At 37.7% G+C, this 20,119-nt stretch overlaps 2 protein-coding genes across 2 annotated transcripts in view; one reads left to right on the top strand and one right to left on the bottom strand.

Annotated features, from left to right (window-relative positions):
* The window catches only part of LOC126372447 (N-acetylneuraminate 9-O-acetyltransferase), a 397,639-nt gene that overhangs the window by 43,725 nt on the left and 333,795 nt on the right, over positions 1-20,119 (bottom strand). The gene's annotated exons all lie outside the window — the stretch shown is intronic.
* Positions 13,028-16,095, top strand: LOC126372507 (uncharacterized). Its single transcript, XM_050018306.1, has 2 exons — positions 13,028-13,944; positions 14,632-16,095. Exons 1-2 carry the CDS (start codon positions 13,129-13,131, stop codon positions 15,043-15,045), a joined length of 1,230 nt encoding a protein of 409 aa, XP_049874263.1. The 5' UTR covers positions 13,028-13,128; the 3' UTR covers positions 15,046-16,095.

Raw genomic sequence — 20,119 nt, 5'->3', positions numbered from 1 at the left:
ATGGCGTTGTTAAGTTTTTTCTTCGTTTAAACTGGTAATTTCATCGATAACAGATATATGCATCTTTTATCTATGTTTTAGGTATAAATAATGACCCTTTTTATTACACCAAGGTTTTACAACTTCCACCCATTATTATTCTGATCAAAATAAAGACAAGCAATATAGGTAGCAACATCATACTATACATAATGTGATCCAAATATCAAGCAAGAATGAGCTTTATATATCCATCTGCCATAACATTAAATTTTTGAATAATTAAGTAGGTACCTCAGCAATGAGAAAATAGGTAATTATCACGTTAAAAGTGAACAACGCCATCTATCGTGTGTTTGGGGAGCGTCGATTGGAAGGGTCCTCATTAGACTATAGGGTATGTAAGGAGTGGGAAAAGCAAGGGGATCCAGTTCATTTTTTAAAGTGATCGAATCAGGAAGAAGAAGTGGAAAAGTGAAATTGAAGAAATAGTGTTTATAGCAGTGTTTAGTGCAAGTGTTAGTGCGGTGTTTCGTGCAGTGTTCAAGTGACGCGTAAAGTGCGAAATTAAGTGAAGTGACGTTGACGTAGTATAGCTCTGTGCGAGTGCTGTACTACGTGCGTAGAGAATAAATTCGTTTTCCTTTGGACTTAGTGAGTTTTCTTCCAATCCCGAAACTCACTTCCGTAACAAAATTACACTAGTTTCCAACTAGTCAAATCAGTTACTTTTTACTTAACGTCAAAACACGAAATTACCATTGAATTTGCATGCACACTGTGACGTCATAGAAAAATGTGATAAAATGTCGGACTTATTATAGCGTTTTTCTTGATTAAAATTAATAATTTACTTAAATAGGAAAAAGAAAATGTTTTTCGTTAGTTTTAGATCTGTCTTTATTTAGTAATCAGAATTTCATAATTTATCTTGAACACGACCCATTTACCGCCCCAAAAGCGACGCTCCAATGAAACTCGTAAGATATCGTGCCTAGAAGTCATTTACATTGGTATCAGGTAGTTACGAAGCTGCCGCTTCCTTGGCTTCCTTCTGATTACATCCTAGTTAAATTATGTCTGTGATTGCTATAAGTACCTACCTAACTAAAGTGTAATCTTCCACCAGCTTGATTGGAGTTTAAACTATACTTAAGCTGATTTTGAAACTTCTTTGCTAGACTGGAAACGGATAACCACATACGAATCACTTCAGGACCCCGATATTGACCCCGCCGGCGTTGTCGATGATTTCTCCTCATTTAGCGCTTAACCCTATCGGCCTATTACGGGCGATTAATTCTTTCAAATATTATCCTCTCAGACGACGCCCTCAGCCGAGGTTCGCGCCTAACTGGGCACCTTCAGGCCTGTTGTGTACAAGGGCTCACAGCGCTCCCCATTTGTCCGACCAAGTGGTTAATACCATTTTCGACTAATTTTCATTATCAAAATAGCCCTTAGACGAGTTCACTCCTTTTAGACATAAACTTTTTGGTATAATATTGTTTCTCATACATTTGGTCAAAGTTTTGGCATAATACTATTTACGTATTACTCATTTGCCCCTATTCCCAGTAAGTAGACTTACCAGTTGAACTACTGGGAATTTCCTTCCCAATAGACTTATTGGTAAGACCACTGGGAATTTTGTACCCATCTAGACTTACCAGTAAAACAAAATTCTCAATAGTCCTACTCTTATGTAGACCTAGGTAATTGACAAAGTAAAACTAATGGGAAAAGCGAAGTCTTACTATTTAGTAAAGTATAGTTACGTCCGTTGGGAAGGAAATTCCCAGTAGTTCAACTGGTAAGACAACTCGGTAAGACTACTGGGAATAGGGGCTCATTTGGCATATCTTCGAGACTGAGTATGATGGACGATAGGTTGATCACCCGTCACCAAAAGAAAGAACGTCCACTTTTTTTAAAAACGATGGTAGGTATTTTTTGTTGGATATGTTTCATTGTGGCTCTGCCCACCTCAGTGGGAATGAGGGCGTGATTCTACGTTTGTAGGTAAATGGGAAACATTAAAACATCCTGTATTCGCTGCGTAAGACCGGTTTATTGACTGACGGCTGCAAGCGGCGGCGAATGCCTACTGCCAGTTGATGTGTGATTTCTGTTTGCTACCTGTTTCTATTATAACTAAGTGAGTACCAAAGTGGTAAAGATTTGTGTTGTGTGCTTTGAATGTGATAATGAGAAAGCATGCTATTAAAGTGACCTATGCCGAAGAAGAAGGCATCGAGACAAATCTGTTTAGGTTTAGCGATGTTAGTAAACCTATGTATGTGTAATTTATCTCTCTCTCTCTTTATTTAAGAGCTGCGCTCTTGTCGGTGGAGTAATCGCCTCCATTTTCATTACTCCTTAGATAGGGCGTGTAGAACGGTGGTTGCCCCAATCGCCTTCCATTATAAATAAATAAAATAAAATTTAATAAAAATCGAACAACGCGAGCAACTAGTTGATGGTTTTTGATAATTCATTTCTATATTTTAAATTTGGGTTCTGTGGAGCTTAATGCACAACTTTAGACTGAAAATATTAAAAAAAAACTATTTTTTTATGACTTTTCTGTTTACAACACAAAAATCCATGATAGTACACGATGGTCTAAATCATCCCCCAAAGTTTTCGTTACGGTGTCACTAACATTCTGTATAAAAGGCGTCACCAAATTGGCCTCTTCACCTATATTATATCATTGCGTCACACGCTCAGCGTAAATTAGATCTCGCGTGCCATATGACATTAGGAAACTGATGGATGCCCTTTAAAACAGCTGTTCCAATAACAGCGTAAAAGCGATAGTCCATACAAAAAGAAAGAAAAGAAGAAAGAAAGAAAGTATTATTAGAGGACACCACAGTAACAATACAAACACAGCAATTTGACAAAAGCAAAAGCAATTTGACATTGCGTATATAAAAGTGAGGAGCTCGGTGGCGCAGCGGTAAACGCGGTCGGTCTGCGATTGTTGAAGTTAAGCAACTTTCGCAAAGGCCGGTCATAGGATGGGTGACCACAAAAAAATGTTTTCATCTCGAGCTCCTCCGTGCCTCGGAAGACACGTTAAGCCGTTGGTTCCGGCTGCATTAGCAGTCGTTAATAACCATCAATCCGCATTGGGCCCGCGTGATGGTTTAAGGCCCGATCTCCCTATCCATTCATAGGGATGGCCCGTGCCCCAGCAATGGGGACGTTAATGGGCTGATGATGATGATATAAATGTAAGTGTGCAATGTCAGTAAATGCCATCATCGCTAATTTAAAGGTGGGTACTGACTGGTGTTACGAGGAGTCGTGTAACGCGTTACACAGCGAGGGTTCGTACAGTCAGTACGGGGAATCAAGGTGCTTGGACCGATCAACAAAACTGATTTTAACAGAAATCAGAATCATTTATTCAACGTAATTATCATGGATAAACTTATTGAAGGTCAATGTAACATTTTTGAATTTACTTCATTTCGCAAGGTGTTATGGCTGAGGAGAAGAAATGACAAGAAACTGCAACAGTAACACATCTTTTAAAAACCAATGAGGGTATACATTACAAGTTATTTAATAACTAGAGGAACACATTCAATACCAGACATTTTTATCATTTAGGTAGTCATTAATCTTATAATAAGATTTTTTACATAAAGTAAGCTTCACATGAGCTATCATGCTCGCTGCGAATGTTATATTACGCCACGTAACATCAGTCAGGACCCACCTTAAGAGCTACGCTCTTGTCGGTGTAGCATTCTCCATGCTATTTTTTAGGGAAAACATTAGCAGTGGATTCCTTCTTGCCTTGTGCCCTATTGCACATTAACCGGGCACAAATCCTGGAAACTACATGATGTCAAAAAGATGCGAACATATATGACAGTTGTGTTCAGAAGCTCCATCTAAAAGCGATCTTCCTAAAAATGAACCGACACTGGATTCAATATTTGTAGTACGAGGCACCACGTGTGAATCGCTTCAATCTAATTAAATCGAAAATTGATTCGAGTGGCTTGGAGAGTTGGTTTCATACTTTTTACCCGAAAAATTATTAATTGAATGCTCTTTGGATAGAGGAAATTGGGAAAGGCTCTTCAACTTTCGAACTGAACTCGTATTTATGCTGTTTCAAGTTCTGAATTCAATGGAAAATAGTAAAATAACGGCCTCCGAGGTCCTGTGGTTGAGCGTTGGGCTCACGATCTGGAGGTCCCGGGTTCGAATCTCGGTGGGGACATATCACAAAAATCACTTTGTGATCCCTAGTTTGGTTAGGACATTACAGGCTGATCACCTGATTATCCGAAAGAAAGATGATCCGTGCTTCGGAAGGCACGTTAAGCCGTTGGTCACGGTTACTACTTACTGATGTACGTAAGTAGTCGTTAGATGAGCCATGTCAGCGGCCTTTGGCGGCTCAATAGTAACCCTGACACCAGGGTTGATGAGGTTGGTACTCCACCTCACAACCCTCACGATAGAAGAAGAGATAGTAAAATGGCTACCTGGAGTTTGCCTACGCTTATGTGAAAAAGGCCTTTCCTCACGGATTTTTTTGGAGCCTACCTATTGACAAGTCACCTAAATTAAGCGACTTAGAATTTAATTTCTAAGTACTTAGATGGAATATAGTCTAAGCGGACGAAATTGCGGACGGAAACATAGCATTAAAAGTGTAAACCAGTTTACGCAGTGACATAGAATAAATATTAATTCAGAGAATAAAGAATATACATATAGAATGGTGAAGGAAAACATCGTGAGGAAACCCACATTCCCGAGAAATGCCTGTATTGGGCTATCTGGTTACCAAAGGTCAGTTACGAACGTGGATTAAAGGTACAAAATAATTTTATGACTGAAGCCTAACAACTTTGATAGTTAACTGACTCAGTGGCTCCGATTCCTACCTCCTAATTTTATTTTAAATTATACCTGTCATTTTCTTTTCCACCGAAAAGGAAAGGGACGGATTACTGACAACTGTTAATTAAATGAACGAATAACCCGGGAGAATAAAATATGCATCTCGCTTGTATGCAACCCATTTGACATGTGCTGTCAACTTAATTCTGTCAAGTTATCGGCCAATATAAAATATTGCGAAGTTTTTTAAATTTCTGCCTAAAGCTGATGTGTGTTCTATAACTTTTATGCCTGTCGATTATCCGTCCAGTTCCCTTTCGGGAATTCTCGAGGAATGCGTTTTAGACGTGTGACCTAACCTGTATTAGGCTGGCTTTTCCTCCGCGGGTTGTTCTTATTTTGGTTCCATACAAAATGTTTTGACTTCCTTGTAAGTCCCGCGTATTACCTTATTTATTATACGTCCTGTTAATAAATAAATTAAAAAAAATATAATAATAAGTAAATGTATTCTAAACACTTCACAATACCTATTGAGTGCAATAGGAAGTAAACCATATCTCTTACTATCATGAAAAAATTAGAACTTTCAAAGGTCGCACTCAGGGCTCTGAACAAGTATTGGTCACGGACTTATGGAGCTAGTCCGTCATGAGTCATGACCCATATATGGATCACTGGACTGTCAACGTGTTAATTCTGTCGTACTGTGTACTTAAGAAAATGACGGGTATAAAAAAATTAGATGGTGTCGACAGGAATCAGCACAATAGATAGATAGATAGCTAAAATACTTTATTGAGCACAATGGACACAAAATACAGAGATAAGGACAACATAATATACAGAAAAGCACAACAGGCGGCCTTATTTTATTTTGCCTCGCGCCCGACCGCGCGATTAGTTTATTTTGCCTACTTCCACAGTCTAATGAATGTCGTACGGCATCTTGCTGTGGGGTCATACTGCAGATATGAACAGCATTTTTGTTCTGCAAAAGCGAGCCATTCGGGCGATTTACAAATTGGGACCCAAGATGTCACTTAGAAATAAATTTAAAGAAATTAATATTTTAACTTTGGCATCACAATATATCTTTGAAAACTTAATATATGTAAAAAAACATATAGGATTATTTGCAAAAAATAGCGATCGGCACATTGTTAATACCAGGAATAAAAATAAACTTGCTTTACAAGTCAGTCGATTACATAAGATTACTAAATCTTTTAAGGGGCAATGTATACGTTTTTACAATAAGATTCCCATTGACATTCAGAATTTGCCTTTCAACTGTTTTAAGACAGTAGTTAAACAAAAACTTTACAAAAAAGCTTATTATAAAGTTAGTGATTATTTAGAAGATATGAATGCATGGGATTAACTGTCTGAGAACTGATATTAGGCAGCTAAATTACTCAATTGTATACCAATATTTTATGTTTTATGTTTATTTTTATTTTTTTAAAGAACGTCTAGGGCCCTGTGCCGAGGTTTTTCTTGCAGCTTCTTTTCCCCGGCTATACAGGTTGTGAGAAGCTGCAGTAGTTTTAGGCGGATGAGACGTTCGTTATGTAAAATTGACGATTCAAAGTGTAACTATGTTACCTACTGAATAAAGATATTTTTGAATTTGAATTTGAATTGCTCATGCAGCAATTTCTTCCAGGTAACCTTTGGGTACAAGAAAATTTTGTACAAGTATAATAATAGCGGGTTAGTGCATTCTAACAAAATAAATAATTAAAAGAACAATCTACATAAAATTAATAAGTACATTTAACTACACACATCACCAGCCCATTAACGTCCCCACTGCTGGGGCACGGGCCTTCCCTATGGATGGATAGGGAGATCGGGCCTTAAACCACCACGCGGGCCCACTGCGCACATTTAACTACATATTAAAATATTATAATGTCGATATTATTATTATAATGCCGATAGCCTTGTATTTTTTTTTATTAATATTCCAGAACTGAAATTTTAAACTGCGCCCCGCCTCCAACGTTACATCACCTCCAATAAAAACGAGGCCTTCCAATTAATTAATTACGTAGGTAGCTTAATTAAACGATTCAATCGATAAAGGGGCCATTAAAAGTACAATAACTTGTACCCTTGCCCGAACTTTCGCCGAACACTCCATACAACAATTTTGTTCTTATCGTATTCAGCCTTACCGCATAAGTGCGAGCGAGTCAGACTTACTCCTCAGATAGTTACAGGCCATCTAGTCTAAAGTAAAACTCAAAGTAGGTAAGGTAATGTAACTCTTCGCCCGATAGAAATTGCTGCGGGGTAGACAGTCACCGTTCCATCATCCCCCTAGCATCATCCCGCTTTTCACAGGGTCCGCTTACCTAACCTGAAGATTTGACAGGTCCGGTTTTTTACAGAAGCGACTGCCTGTCTGACCTTACAACCCGCGAAAGGAAAACCAGCCCAATACAAGCATTTCTCGGGAATGTGGGTTTCCTCACGATGTTTTCCTTCACCGCTAAGCACGTGATAATTTATGATCCAAACATGAATTTTGAAAGCAAATTCGACAATCATTGGTTTAGTCCTGTGTTGGATTCGAACCTGCGACCTCAAAGTGAGAAGCAAGCGTTCTACTGACTGGGCTACCACGGCTCAATGTTTTAATGTGTAGTTGGAGTCCAAATAATGAGCGTAGGCAGGTAATATGGGGCGGGGTTGGGAACACGTGAGTTATGACCTTGGATCGAGCTGTACAAACATTATGGCTTTGCCCTATTGTCTGATGCGAAGGTTACCCTATTTAAAGAGGCCACATAATACTTGGCATGTGCTTGCCCATTCAGTTCTTCTATCGTGTGGGTTGTGAGGTGAACCCCATCAACCCTGGTATCAGGTTACTATTAAGCCGCCAAAGGCCCCTGATATTGCTCATGTAGCGATTACTTATTTACATCAGTTTTTTTTTTTTGACGTGACTTATTGTAGATTTGCCGCAGATGGCATTAACTACTTGGCCGGACAAATCTTACATCAGTAAGTAGCAACCGAGCCAATGGCTTAACGTGCTTTCCGAAGCACGGATCATCTTACTTTTTGGACAATCAGGTGATCAGCCTGTAATGTCCCAACCACTTAGGGATCACAAAGTGATTTTTGTGATATGTCCCCATCGGGATTCGAACCCGGGACCTCCGGATCGTGAGCCCAACGCTCAACCACTGGACCACGGAGGCCGTATTCAGTTCTGATATGATCCGTATAAGAGGTTTGATGTTCTGAGTGCATTAGGTGGCTAAGTAGTTATATTCTGACAACAAGCACCTTCCCCACTGCGTCACCGCGCGAACACAGACATATATGCGATATTAGGGTAAGGTTGCCAGTAATAGACTAGGGGTGGTATTAATAAACTAATCTCAACTGAGACTGCCCTCAAGATCATGCTCAAGTAACTGTTTTCTCTCGAGATTATTTTATTAATATCACCCTACAAGTACAAATAAATATACTTTATTGCACCAAAATAAAAGGAAATATTTACAACCTACTCCCCACACCTACCACCTATAATTATCATTTTATTATTAATAATATTAGTTGTTGTCACCTATAATTAGGGTAACAATTACTATGCCATGTTATGAAGATCTTTACTGTTAACTTTTTGTTAACTCTGTTGGTGACCTTTAATAAATAAATAATGAAAAGACTTTTAACTAAATACATGGTAAATGGCGGCCTTATCGTTTATTCCAGACAACCATAAGGCGAGGAAATATGTAAAATTAAAAGATTGCGGGTGCAAATTAACATGTAACAAAGAGTTCCTTGTATGACAATTATTTTGATTATAAACAAAATAAATGAGATTTTTATTAGAAAGGTCAGTTACAGTTCCATTTACCCCAATCGCGACATAAAACTTAATTATATGTGGGTATAATCTATCACTCTTTGCGCGAGAAAGGCGCATTTAAATTATGAGGCTCAGCGGATAAAACATTAAAACGATATAAGCTACCGAGCCTTTATGAAACACGTCACTTTTCATAAAAGATATTAGGGCACGGGAGTTTATCATGTCGCAGTAATCTTTCCATTGTTATTCTATTCTGCGTGCAATAAAGAATACTGTTCGGTATTGTATATTGTACTGTATTGTGCTTGGTATATTGTATTGTACTTATCTTTTATATTCCTATCGAAATACTTCAATTTGGGCTAGACTTTTAAGTAATTAAAGTGTTGGATTATTGCGCTAAAAATATTATTTGCCATTATTTAAAATTTACAAGCCTTTTATTACAAGAAATTTATTTGTAAAATTTTTCATTATGACAAGATTATGAGATTATTTGTGTTTATCAAAACTACACATGTTACATGTTACAAGCGTCAATATTTATTTCACAAGTATATTTTAAAATCCCTCTACATTTTTTGATAAACGTAATTTACACATACTTGTGAGTAACTTGTACCTTGTCAACGTGTAGACTTGTAAGTTTTGATAAACAGGGCACAGCAAGTTTGGGAATATATTATTATTAAAAAAAATCTTCCATCTTCTTCTATTGTGTGGGTTGTGAGGTGAATTACCAACTTCATCAACCCTGGTGTCAGGTTTACTATTGAGCTGCCAAAGGCCCCTGACATGACTCATATAACGACAACGTACAACATCAATCAGGTGATCAGCCTGTAATGTCCCAACCACTTAGGGATCACAAAGTAATTTTTGTGATATGTCCCCACCGGGAATCGAACCCAGGACCTCCGGATCGTGAGTCCAACGCTCAACCACTGGACCACAGAGGCCGTTCGTAATCTTCCTACTACGACTGTTCTATTTTAAATAAATAAATTCAATAATTCGACGAAAAATTCCACTTGATAGTAACTCGGAATCATTTTTTTTTTGACGTGACATATTGTAGATTTGCCGCAGATGGCATTAACTACTTGGCCGGACAAATGGGGAGCGCTGAAGGCTCTCACCCGGTACAACGTTTAAGACAACAGGCCTGAGGGTGCCCAGTTGGGCGCGAACCTCGGCTCAGGGCGTCGTCTGAGAGGAAAAATATTTGAAAGAATTAATCAACCCTAGTGGGTCGATAGCGATAAGCGCTGAATGAGGGAACTCACAATCACGAGCTGAATCATTCTCCTCAATATTCCGTACGGTGAACGGTGTCACTAACACCCTGAATAGTAATTACAGCTGTAAAACGATATAGTTCTCTACTGACTATAAAAGTCAAGGTAACTTCCGCGCTGGCACCATTATCTTTGATGTCACCTATGGGATAGCAGAAATAGAATTCATTTGAACAAAAGAACTGTTTCAGTTAATTAATTTGCTTATCGAACGTTTTATCTTTACTCGCTTTAAAGGAAAACTTAATATTATTTAAAAATAGATTAACACTGGCGACGATTCCTGCAGACCCCTCTTAATTTTATTTCAAGTTATACCCGTCATTTTCTTATCCGCTGACAGGGAATGGGACGGATGATTGACAAGTGTAATTATAAAATGAATTATTAACCCGGGCGAATAGAATAGGCATATCGCTGATATGCAACCCGTGTGCTGTCAACTTAATTCTGTCAAGTTATCGGTCAATATAAAATATTGCGAAGTTTTTTAAATTTCTGCCTAAAGCTGATGTGTGTTCTATAACTTTTATGCCTGTCCATTACCCGTCCATTTCCCTTTCGGGAATTCTCGAGGAATGTGTTTTAGACGTGTGACCTAACCTGTATTAGGCTGGCTTTTCCTCCGCGGGTTGGAAGGATCAAACAGGCAACTTCTGGAAAAAACCGGGCCTTACAAATCGTCAGGTTAGGTAAGCGGGCCATGTGAAGACGGGATAACGCTAGGAAGATGATTATGTAATTGTATAACATAAAATATGATAAAATATGATAAAATAAAATATTCTTATACAAACATTTAATAACGTCAAGGGCCATGTGCAGAGGTTTTTCTTGCAGCTTCTTTTCCCCCGTCTATACAGGTTGTGAGAAGTTGCAGTAGTTTTAGGCGGATGAGATGTTTGTTATATAAAAATGACGATTCAAAGTGTAACTATGTTACCTACTGAGAAAAGATATTTTTGAATTTGAATTTGATACCTCAGATCGCCTGAATCCGCAGCCATTAATAGTGAATTTATGATCTAAACTATAGTAAATTACAAATCCGATCCTAGATAAAGGCGTGACATATTTGCGAGGTCGTAACACTATCGATTGCTATTATTTTAGGATGCTAACCGCATTCGAGGGTGAAACCTGTTCTATTTAAAGGTGTTTTGATTTTTTTTTTGACGTGACTTGTTAGTTAATGCCATCTGCGGCAAATCTACAACTACTTGGCCGGACAAATGGGGAGCGCTGAAGGCCCTCACCATGTACAACGTTTAAGACAACAGACCTGAGGGTGCCCAGTTGGGCGCAAACCACGGCTCAGGACGTCGAAAACAACTTCGACAATCATTGGGTTAGACCTGTGCTGGATTCGAACTTTCGACTTCAAAGTGAGAAAGCATTCTACTAACTGAGCTACCACGGTTTGATAATAATGTGTATTTATCAATAGATAGCAATTATAATGAATTATGAATAAACAAACCTATGAAGACATGACAAGAAGAACTGTTTTTTGATCAAAACCCTATTGTTACAAATACAATAGGAAACTATGGCTTATCTGTTAAATAAATGATGCTTGTGCAATGACATGTTCCTTGGTGACATTGCATTTTGCAAATAACCTACTACACTGAGTAAAGAGTTATTCAGAATGAACATATGGCAAGTTCCTATTTAATAAAACTAATTGTACACTACTCTGAGCGCCATTAAACGTTGTACCGGGTGAGAGCCTTCAGCGCTCCCCATATGTCCGGCCAAGTAGTTAATGCCATCTGCGGCAAATCTGCAATAAGTCACGTAAAAAAAAAACTGGACGCCATCCCACTCGCGTCAGACAGAGTACTGCGGGGCGGAAGACAAGAGAGAAACCACTGTCTTATTTTCCCTAAAAAGTAGCATGGAGAATTCTATACCGACAAAAGTGTGGCTCATAAATTAGTGGTGGTGGCGAATAGTATAGGTATATTTCACGACACATCGTAGTCTAGTAGTTAGAGCGTTAGGCTCACGATCTGGAGGTCAGGGTTCTATTTCATCCTTATGCTATAGATATAAGTACCACCAATGCTGAAACTACCGATAGTTTTACATTTTTTTAAAACGGAATAGGAAAAATCACGATTATGCCTTCACAAATCTCTCTGAAGAAACTATGTCTGTCTTACCTTGTTGCGCTTAAACTGCTGAACCAATAGATGACATTTGGTATGGAGACAATTTAAGACCTAGGGAAAAACATAGGATAGATTTTATCCCAGAAATCACCCCCTTATGGGACGGAAAAAACGTGACATGCGCTATAACTGAAGTCCACGCGGACAAAATGAATAAATTAATAAATAAAAAACACATTCAGATTAAACTGTCTTAAGGGGCCTCTACGTGTTGGCTTCGGCCCCACGCACGCCTTCCAAAAGTCCGGGACTCCATAGTCCCGAGATACGGAAATGACGAACATAATAATAATAATTTAATAAAATTAAATTAAAATATTAATTATTTTTTTATTACTTTGAATAAATAATAAAAACAGTAATAAATAAATAAAGCAAATGCATCCGCATTTGTCCGCGTGGACTAAACCACTAAAGCTTTCGTCTCTTCCTTTTTGATGCGAACAGCGAAGGATCGGAACTGTCTGCCGTCGTTTGCTTATCCAACTCGTTATAATCTGGGAGTCTTCAAGGCTAGAGTGAATAGGCATTTGCTAGGTAAGGGAGATCCAACCTAGACCACATCGTCATTTACCATCAGGTGAGATAGTGGTCAAACGCGACCCTATGTTATTAAAAAAAAAACATACGTAGTGTATTTATTTCCCATTCAAATATAACTTAAAACCCAATGGTTTAGAACCCGCGCCGGGATTCGAATCCGTGAGATTACGATGTAAGTCACGTGTACTCCAAACAGAGCCCTCACGGGTTTCTGTGTGTATCACAGCGTAGGTTTATTAAGGCAATATTTGATTGAAGCATACACAAATATGAAACGATCTTTACATAAACACAAGTTGCATACAAATAGAACGAAGCAGTAATGATCGAAACAAGAACACATTAGTGTCTATGCAACGGCAAACGTGTCGTTGCATAAATTTCCCTAATAATATCCACGAAGAAAATTAAAATGCAGAAGAAAAATGATAATGAAGATAACTTTACTGAACAAAATGGTGTGAGCGTTCATAAAGACATGTTACCGCCCATACTAACAAAATCTATTGATAATATAATCAAGAAAGAAGGTTACATAACGTGTAACTTTAACAACAAAATTATATCAACCAATGGAGGCAGCTATTTGGGAACATTGTACGAAGTCAAGCTCAAGGGGAAGACAGCAAAAGGTAACAAGGAAACAAATATATTTATAAAACACATCATACCACAAAAACAAGAAGACATATTTTCAGTAACAGAAGCATATTTCAAAGAATCGTTTTTTTATAAAGAAATTACTAAAGTTTTCATGAAATTGCAAGATGAAGCTGAAGTGCCAAATGAAGACAGATTGAAAATGGTAAAAAGTTTTGACGATACCAATACTGAATTGATATGCCTTGAAAATATGGCCGTCGATGGTTATAAGACATTAAACAGAATGGATGTTCTTCCACTTAAATTTGCAGAGCTGTCAATCAAACAACTTGCTAGTTTCCACGGCTTATCTTTAGTTCTAAAAATCAAACAGCCAGAGTATTTTGATAAAAATTTGAAAGTTTTTAAGCAGTTCTTTTCTTGCAATGACGATTGGAGAGCATTTGTTAAGAATATGGTTGAGCAGTCCTGTCAAAATTTAAATGAAGAATGTAAGAAAAAGGTGATGGATTTTTTACCAAGTTATTGGGCCAAGTTTCCTCTCTATATGGAAGACTCTTCGATGCCTGGATGCACGATTTGTCATGGTGACTACAGACAGAATAACGTCCTCATGAGGGAAGTTGTGAGTACTTTAAATTGTAATTTATTTATTTTTGAGTTTAAATATTATCATCATCAATTTAAAGTGGCATTCTACATTCTTGTCTATCAAACGCCAATTCTTTGGCTTCTTTATAAGACACGACGTTCGCCTTCTATTTAATTACAATATCATACAACTATAATTCGATTCATATCTGAATTTGACTTCACCAACCCTCAGCAGAGCATGGTGGAGTATGTTTCGTATCCATTCTAAACAATGAAAAGGACCTGTATTCTACAGTGGGACGTAGATTGTCTGTCATCATCATCAATTTAAGAGCCACGCTCTTGTCGGTGCAGCATTTTCCATGCTACTTTTTAGGGAAAAATAGGGCAGTGGTTTCCCTCTTGTCTTCCGCCCCGCAGTACTCTGTCTGACGCAAGTGGGATGGCGCCCAAAGTAGTCTATTTCAAAGCCATACTAGGACTCCTGCCCTCCGCCTCTGAATAGTACTGACAGTTACTGCTGCCCTCTGTCAAAATGTCTGTACAGTATTTAAATTATTTCTTTTTTTTCTTCCAATCCACTTGTAAAATAACATAACCTCACGACTATATCCCAATTGAGGTAATCAGAGGTAGATCCAACACACGAGAGAAGAAGGCGGCGTTATCATTAAATGTGTATATTGGACATTATATTGAATGAACACTTTATTTCCAGAATGGTGAAATCACAGAAGTAGTACCAGTGGATTATCAACTCCTATACTACGGAAATCCTATCAACGATTTCCTCTACTTCATTTTCACAGCGTCTGACAGAGAATTCAGAAAAAACCATCTCGAAAACCTAAAGAATCTTTACTACATTTCTTTGGAGAAATTTTTGAAATATTTCAACTTGGATTTGCAAAGTTTTTACCCGAGGAACGAGTTTGAGAGGCAATATAAGGAGAGGTTTGATTATGGGCTGATGATGGCTTTATTTTCAGCGCCATTTTGTTTTACGGTGGAAGACCAGGTGCCTATGATAGGGGAACAAAAGATGAAGGCGGTGACATTTGTCTTAGACCGGCGGATTGATGAGAGGATTCAGGGTGTTGTTGATGATTATATACAATGGGGGTACTTATAACAACATTAACATATACACCCCACTGCTGGGCACGGGCCTCCTCTCCCTTCCGAGTGTCGAGGGGACGGGGGAGGGGATTAATTTAATATAAGAACTATCAAAATTGAGATACGACTTTTGTTGTATACTCTGGACACTTACACAATAAATACATAATAGCTCCTTCTTCTTCTTCTTCTTTTTATCGTGTCGATGGCAAACTAAATTGTATCGGCCCAAAACTTGGCAACAAGTATGGCGCTATCTGCAGCGCTCATCAGATCGATTCCTGCAGACACATCCTAAGCGAGATGCCTATTTTATTCGCCCAGGTTATTCATTCTAGTTAAAATTAACAGTTGTCAATCGTTCGTCCCTGTCCTTTTCGGCAGATAAAAAAATGACAGGTATAACTTAAAATAAGTAGACGGTGTGTACTGCAATCAGCACCAATATAAATTATATTTTACATTATAATTAAATAAATAATTATACAACGAACGACGATTACTACAACGACCAACCAACGATTAACCGACCAACTATTATTTTATTATTTTTTATTAATTATATTTTTTATTATTATTATTAAGTATTAATAATTTTAGATAGCGGAATTACTTAGAGTAACGAAATAAAATATCTTTAACATTACTGTAATCATAATTAAAACACATAATAACGGGTTCTTACCGCGTTTAAATGGGGATATGAGACTCCCGATATTTCGACACTGTTGCAAGTGCCATGATCACGGGATGACTGATGAGATTGGAGTGGAGTAGGTAGATCCATAATTTTCTACCTGTGTTTTAATTATGATAATAACCGCGTAAACTTAAAACAATGTATTACTGTAATCGTTTTAATAACAAACATACATACACTCACGCCTATTTCCTACCGGGAAAAGGAGTGTCTGTGGAATCCATTTGCTTCGATCCTGACACACTTCTCTTGCTTTCTCCATATTCATTTAAAGTTTTTTGTGATTGTATATATTTATTTATCAATGTTCTAGAACTATACAGTAATGTATACCTACGTTGATATAAAAGATGTGTTGCTGTAGCAGTTTCTTATCATTTCTTCCCCTCAGCCATAACACCTTGTGAAATGGTGTAGATTGAAAAATGTTAAATTGACCTTCAACAAGTTTATCTATGATAATTACGTTGAATAGATGATTTATGATTTCATACACTCACGCTGGTTTAGATTAGATCGTACTATAAACCTTTTTAAGGGCAATCCCAATTTGGTCACTGTACATCCTTCTAGGTAGGTTTAATAATATAAGGTCCACATCATAAGGTCTACATTGGCAATTGGGTCATCCTCCGGTCCTTAGCCCACTCTTAAATAGGGTCGGCACAAAATGTATTCCTTTTTCACACTTAATCTCTGTCAGTCGACGTCTCATTTTACACACATATCCCTATTTACACAGTCCATCCACACTTTCTTCGGTTGTCCCCAATGGTCTTATCCCTATATCCAAAAATGTATAATAAATCGAAAATCGTAATCATACCGTAATAGTACATATATTGTAATAGGTACATCTGTGTAATCCCTTACATTACTTACATATTGTGTTAGTGACATCATAACGAATACTGAGGGGGATGATTCAGACCATGATTCAGAGTTGATATCAAGTGGAATTTTCCGTCCCAAAATTCATGATTATTTTGTGTTTATTATAATTTTTTTAAAAATTCAAATTTTAATTTGATATTAACTCAGGATAATGAGCTGAATCATCTTCCTCAGTGAAATACTAAGGAAAAGTGTAAAATTCGTGAAAATTTTGGTGTATTTTTTAATTATTTTCATTTCCATACTTTTGTGACGGAGAATTCCATTTCATACCAGGGGGTTAAAATGTCCGTATCGAAGCAATTCATCTAAGAAAGCAATGTTGCAATTTGACATTTGCGCATATAAGCAAATGTTAAAAGTAAGTGCGCAATGCAAACAAATGTTAAATAGCAATATTGCTTTCTTAGATGAATTGCTTCGATGTGGCCATTTTAACCCTTCAGCTCAGAAACATGGAAAAGTTTTCGTTACGATGTCACTAACCCTCTAGTTGTGACTTCACAAAAAAGGTAAAGAAACATAAAGATGTATGTATACGCAACATATACTTATTAAAATGCAAATCGCCCCCGTCCCCATTTAGGCGTATACTTCAGCGCATTGATGTATAATATGTTTATATAGTAACATCAGCGCCTCCGTGTCGTTATTTGGCAGGTGAACTGACCTTGTAGAAGCGGTCGATCGCTGAACAGTGGTGGAAGCCTGTGCAAAGTCACGAAGACCATCTACGTCATCAAATTAGCCATGCCATTTTATAATTCAGTTTGTAATGTCTTCGGCAATCAACGGTCTCCGTGGTCCAGTGATTGAGCGTTAGCATTGCGTTCACAATCCGGAAGACCCGGGTTCAAATCCCGGCGGGGACAAATCACAAAAACCACTTTGTGATCCCTAGTTTGGTTAGAACATTACAGGCTATCATCTGATCGTTCAAAAAATAAAATGATCCGTGCTTCGGAACTCGAAAGGCACGTTAAGCCGTTGGTCCCGGTTTTTACTTACTGATGTAAGTACGTAGTCGTTATATGAGTCATGTCAGGGGCGTATGGCGGCTCAGCAATAACCCTGACACTAGGGTTGATGGGGTTGGTAATCCACCTCACAATCCACATGATAGAAGATGTCCTCGGAATAACACTACGTACAGAACGGCAATTCTCTGTTTCTCACCAGTGTTTGAGCTAAGTAATGACGGTTTATTTTATTTTATTTTTATTTTATTTTATTTATGAAAAAGGTACACCAACAGCTTATATAATAAAACATTAAATAAAATAAAAGTTACATCAGGAATTAGACTGTTACATAAGCCAATTATAGGTGCACACAACATTTGCAAAGTAGGACAACGTAATCGTTTAGTAGATAACTAAATAATAAAATTTAAAAAACAGATAATTAAAAAAATACATAAAAAAGTAAAGTAGTAAATAAAAAAAGACGGTTAAATTAGGTATTGTAATTGGCAGCCCTCGGACGTCACACACACAGTTGCACGTGTTGATAATGTCAAGGTAACGGCCTCCGTGGTCCAGTGATACACAAATCACTTTGACAAATCACAAAAATCACTTTGTGATTTCTAGTCTGGTTAGAACATTACTTTTACATTTACAACATTACATTAAAAAGTAAGATGATCCGTGCTTCGGAAGGCACGTTAAGCCGCCAACGGCTTAACCAACCAACCCCGACCAATCCCAACCACCAACCAATCCCGGTTATTACTTACTGATGTAAGTACGTAGTCGTTATATGAGTCAATAAATTGTGTCGAAATCGATAAGTTTGTCATTTTCCCTAACACCTTCGCCAAAATTACTGTCACGATAAACGTTTATGACGTCCAGAATCCGATGTAGCCATTATGTAAAAAAAGAAACTGGCAACATGCATACTTGTCGTGTAATCCTTTGTCAATTCCACGTGAATTTAAGCTGGAAAATTGTAATCCAAGTTGTTTTTTTTTTTCATAATAATATGAAAAAGTGACAGTTTGGACATATCCCGTATTTATGTAGATGTGGGAAAAGTCCACAGAGTCATTCACTAACGCGGCATTAATAATAAGGATTGCACCATTCTCAAATGCATAAAATACTCATGATTGCATATTACAACATATTTGTAATTGATGTGTATTTGTAAAAAAAATACTGATTAGATAAGAGGCAAGGGATCTCCTTACAACTGATTATACGTAGTAAGGAGATAACTTGTTATAGAACTTGTTATATTTTTTTATATTCATCTCGTAAAATATTAGCAGGCCTATCACGCTGCGTAAGCGCGACGCGAGACGACGCCTTTGTCATTGCTATTTCACATTTGTTTGCATTGCGCACTTACTTTTATATGCGCAAATGTCAAATTGCAATATTGCTTTTTTAGATGAATTGCTTCGATGTGGCCATTTTAACCCCCAAGTTCACGCGATTTCCGGGACATCCTAGATATTTTCAAGATGTCGCACTCAAAAAGGAAATATTTCATTTATTGCTTATAAATAAGGCCTATCACGCTAACTGCGCGAATATAGTGAGTAAATGTCAAAGCGCGACTTGTCAAATACGTTCACGCATCGACGTGCTCGCGGCTTGAACGTAAATGTAACGTAATTGGTCACACAAATGATGTATGACAGGCTTAAAAGGCTACTAGGCCAGAGCCGATTAACACTTTCAAAAAAAAAAATATCGATTTTCTCATTTCTTATGAAAATAGGCATCTGTTTTACTTTCTTGCCAATCAGTCAATCGTCGGCGGCCATTTTATAATAATAGTCATCATCATCATCATCATCAGCCCATTAACGTCCCCACTGCTGGGGGACGGGCCTTCCCTATGGATGGAAAGGGAGAGCGGGCCTTAAACCATCATGCGGGCCCAGTTATTAACGACTGCTAATGCAGCCGGGACCAACGGCTTAACGTGCCTTCCGAAGCACGGAGGAGCTCGAGATGAAAACTTTTTTTTTGTGGTCACCCGTCCTATGACCTGCCTCTGCGAAAGTTGCTTTACTTCAACAATCGCAGACCGAGCGCGTTAACCGCTGCGCCACCGAGCTCCTACTAGAATAATAGTTACGAGGCATAATTTTAATTGCAGTTATTTTGCTACGGTAATGTAATAGCGCATTATTATGTGACATTATGAAATTACGTTTAAGTTACAAACAAATACTATTTTGCTATGTCATTCAGCAAACTAGCGATATATTGTATCTGATAATCTCAGGAAAAACGTTTAAAAAACAATAAGAATCTTTACAGTATATGTTTAAGATTGCGCAATTATAACAGTAAGACACAGGTTACACTCACACTATTAATTCTTTCGTATTAATAATATTTGTTATTACTATTAGAATTGTGCATGTCTCTTTTTTTTTAGCGTGACCTATTGTAGATTTGCCGCAGATGGCATTAACTACTTAGCCGGATCAAGTCTCATCCATTGCTATATATAGAAATATAAATGTGGTAGC

This window comes from Pectinophora gossypiella, chromosome 14 (genome assembly GCF_024362695.1).
Source record: "Pectinophora gossypiella chromosome 14, ilPecGoss1.1, whole genome shotgun sequence".
In the NCBI taxonomy this organism is placed as follows: domain Eukaryota; kingdom Metazoa; phylum Arthropoda; class Insecta; order Lepidoptera; family Gelechiidae; genus Pectinophora; species Pectinophora gossypiella.
This window is presented reverse-complemented; position numbering and strand designations above follow the sequence as displayed.

Coding starts and splice junctions, on each gene's coding strand:
- LOC126372507 (XM_050018306.1), top strand. CDS start 13,129: ATGCAGAAGAAAAATGATAATGAAGATAACTTTACTGAACAAAATGGT. Junction 13,945..14,631: donor ACGTCCTCATGAGGGAAGTT/GTGAGTACTTTA, acceptor CTTTATTTCCAG/AATGGTGAAATCACAGAAGT.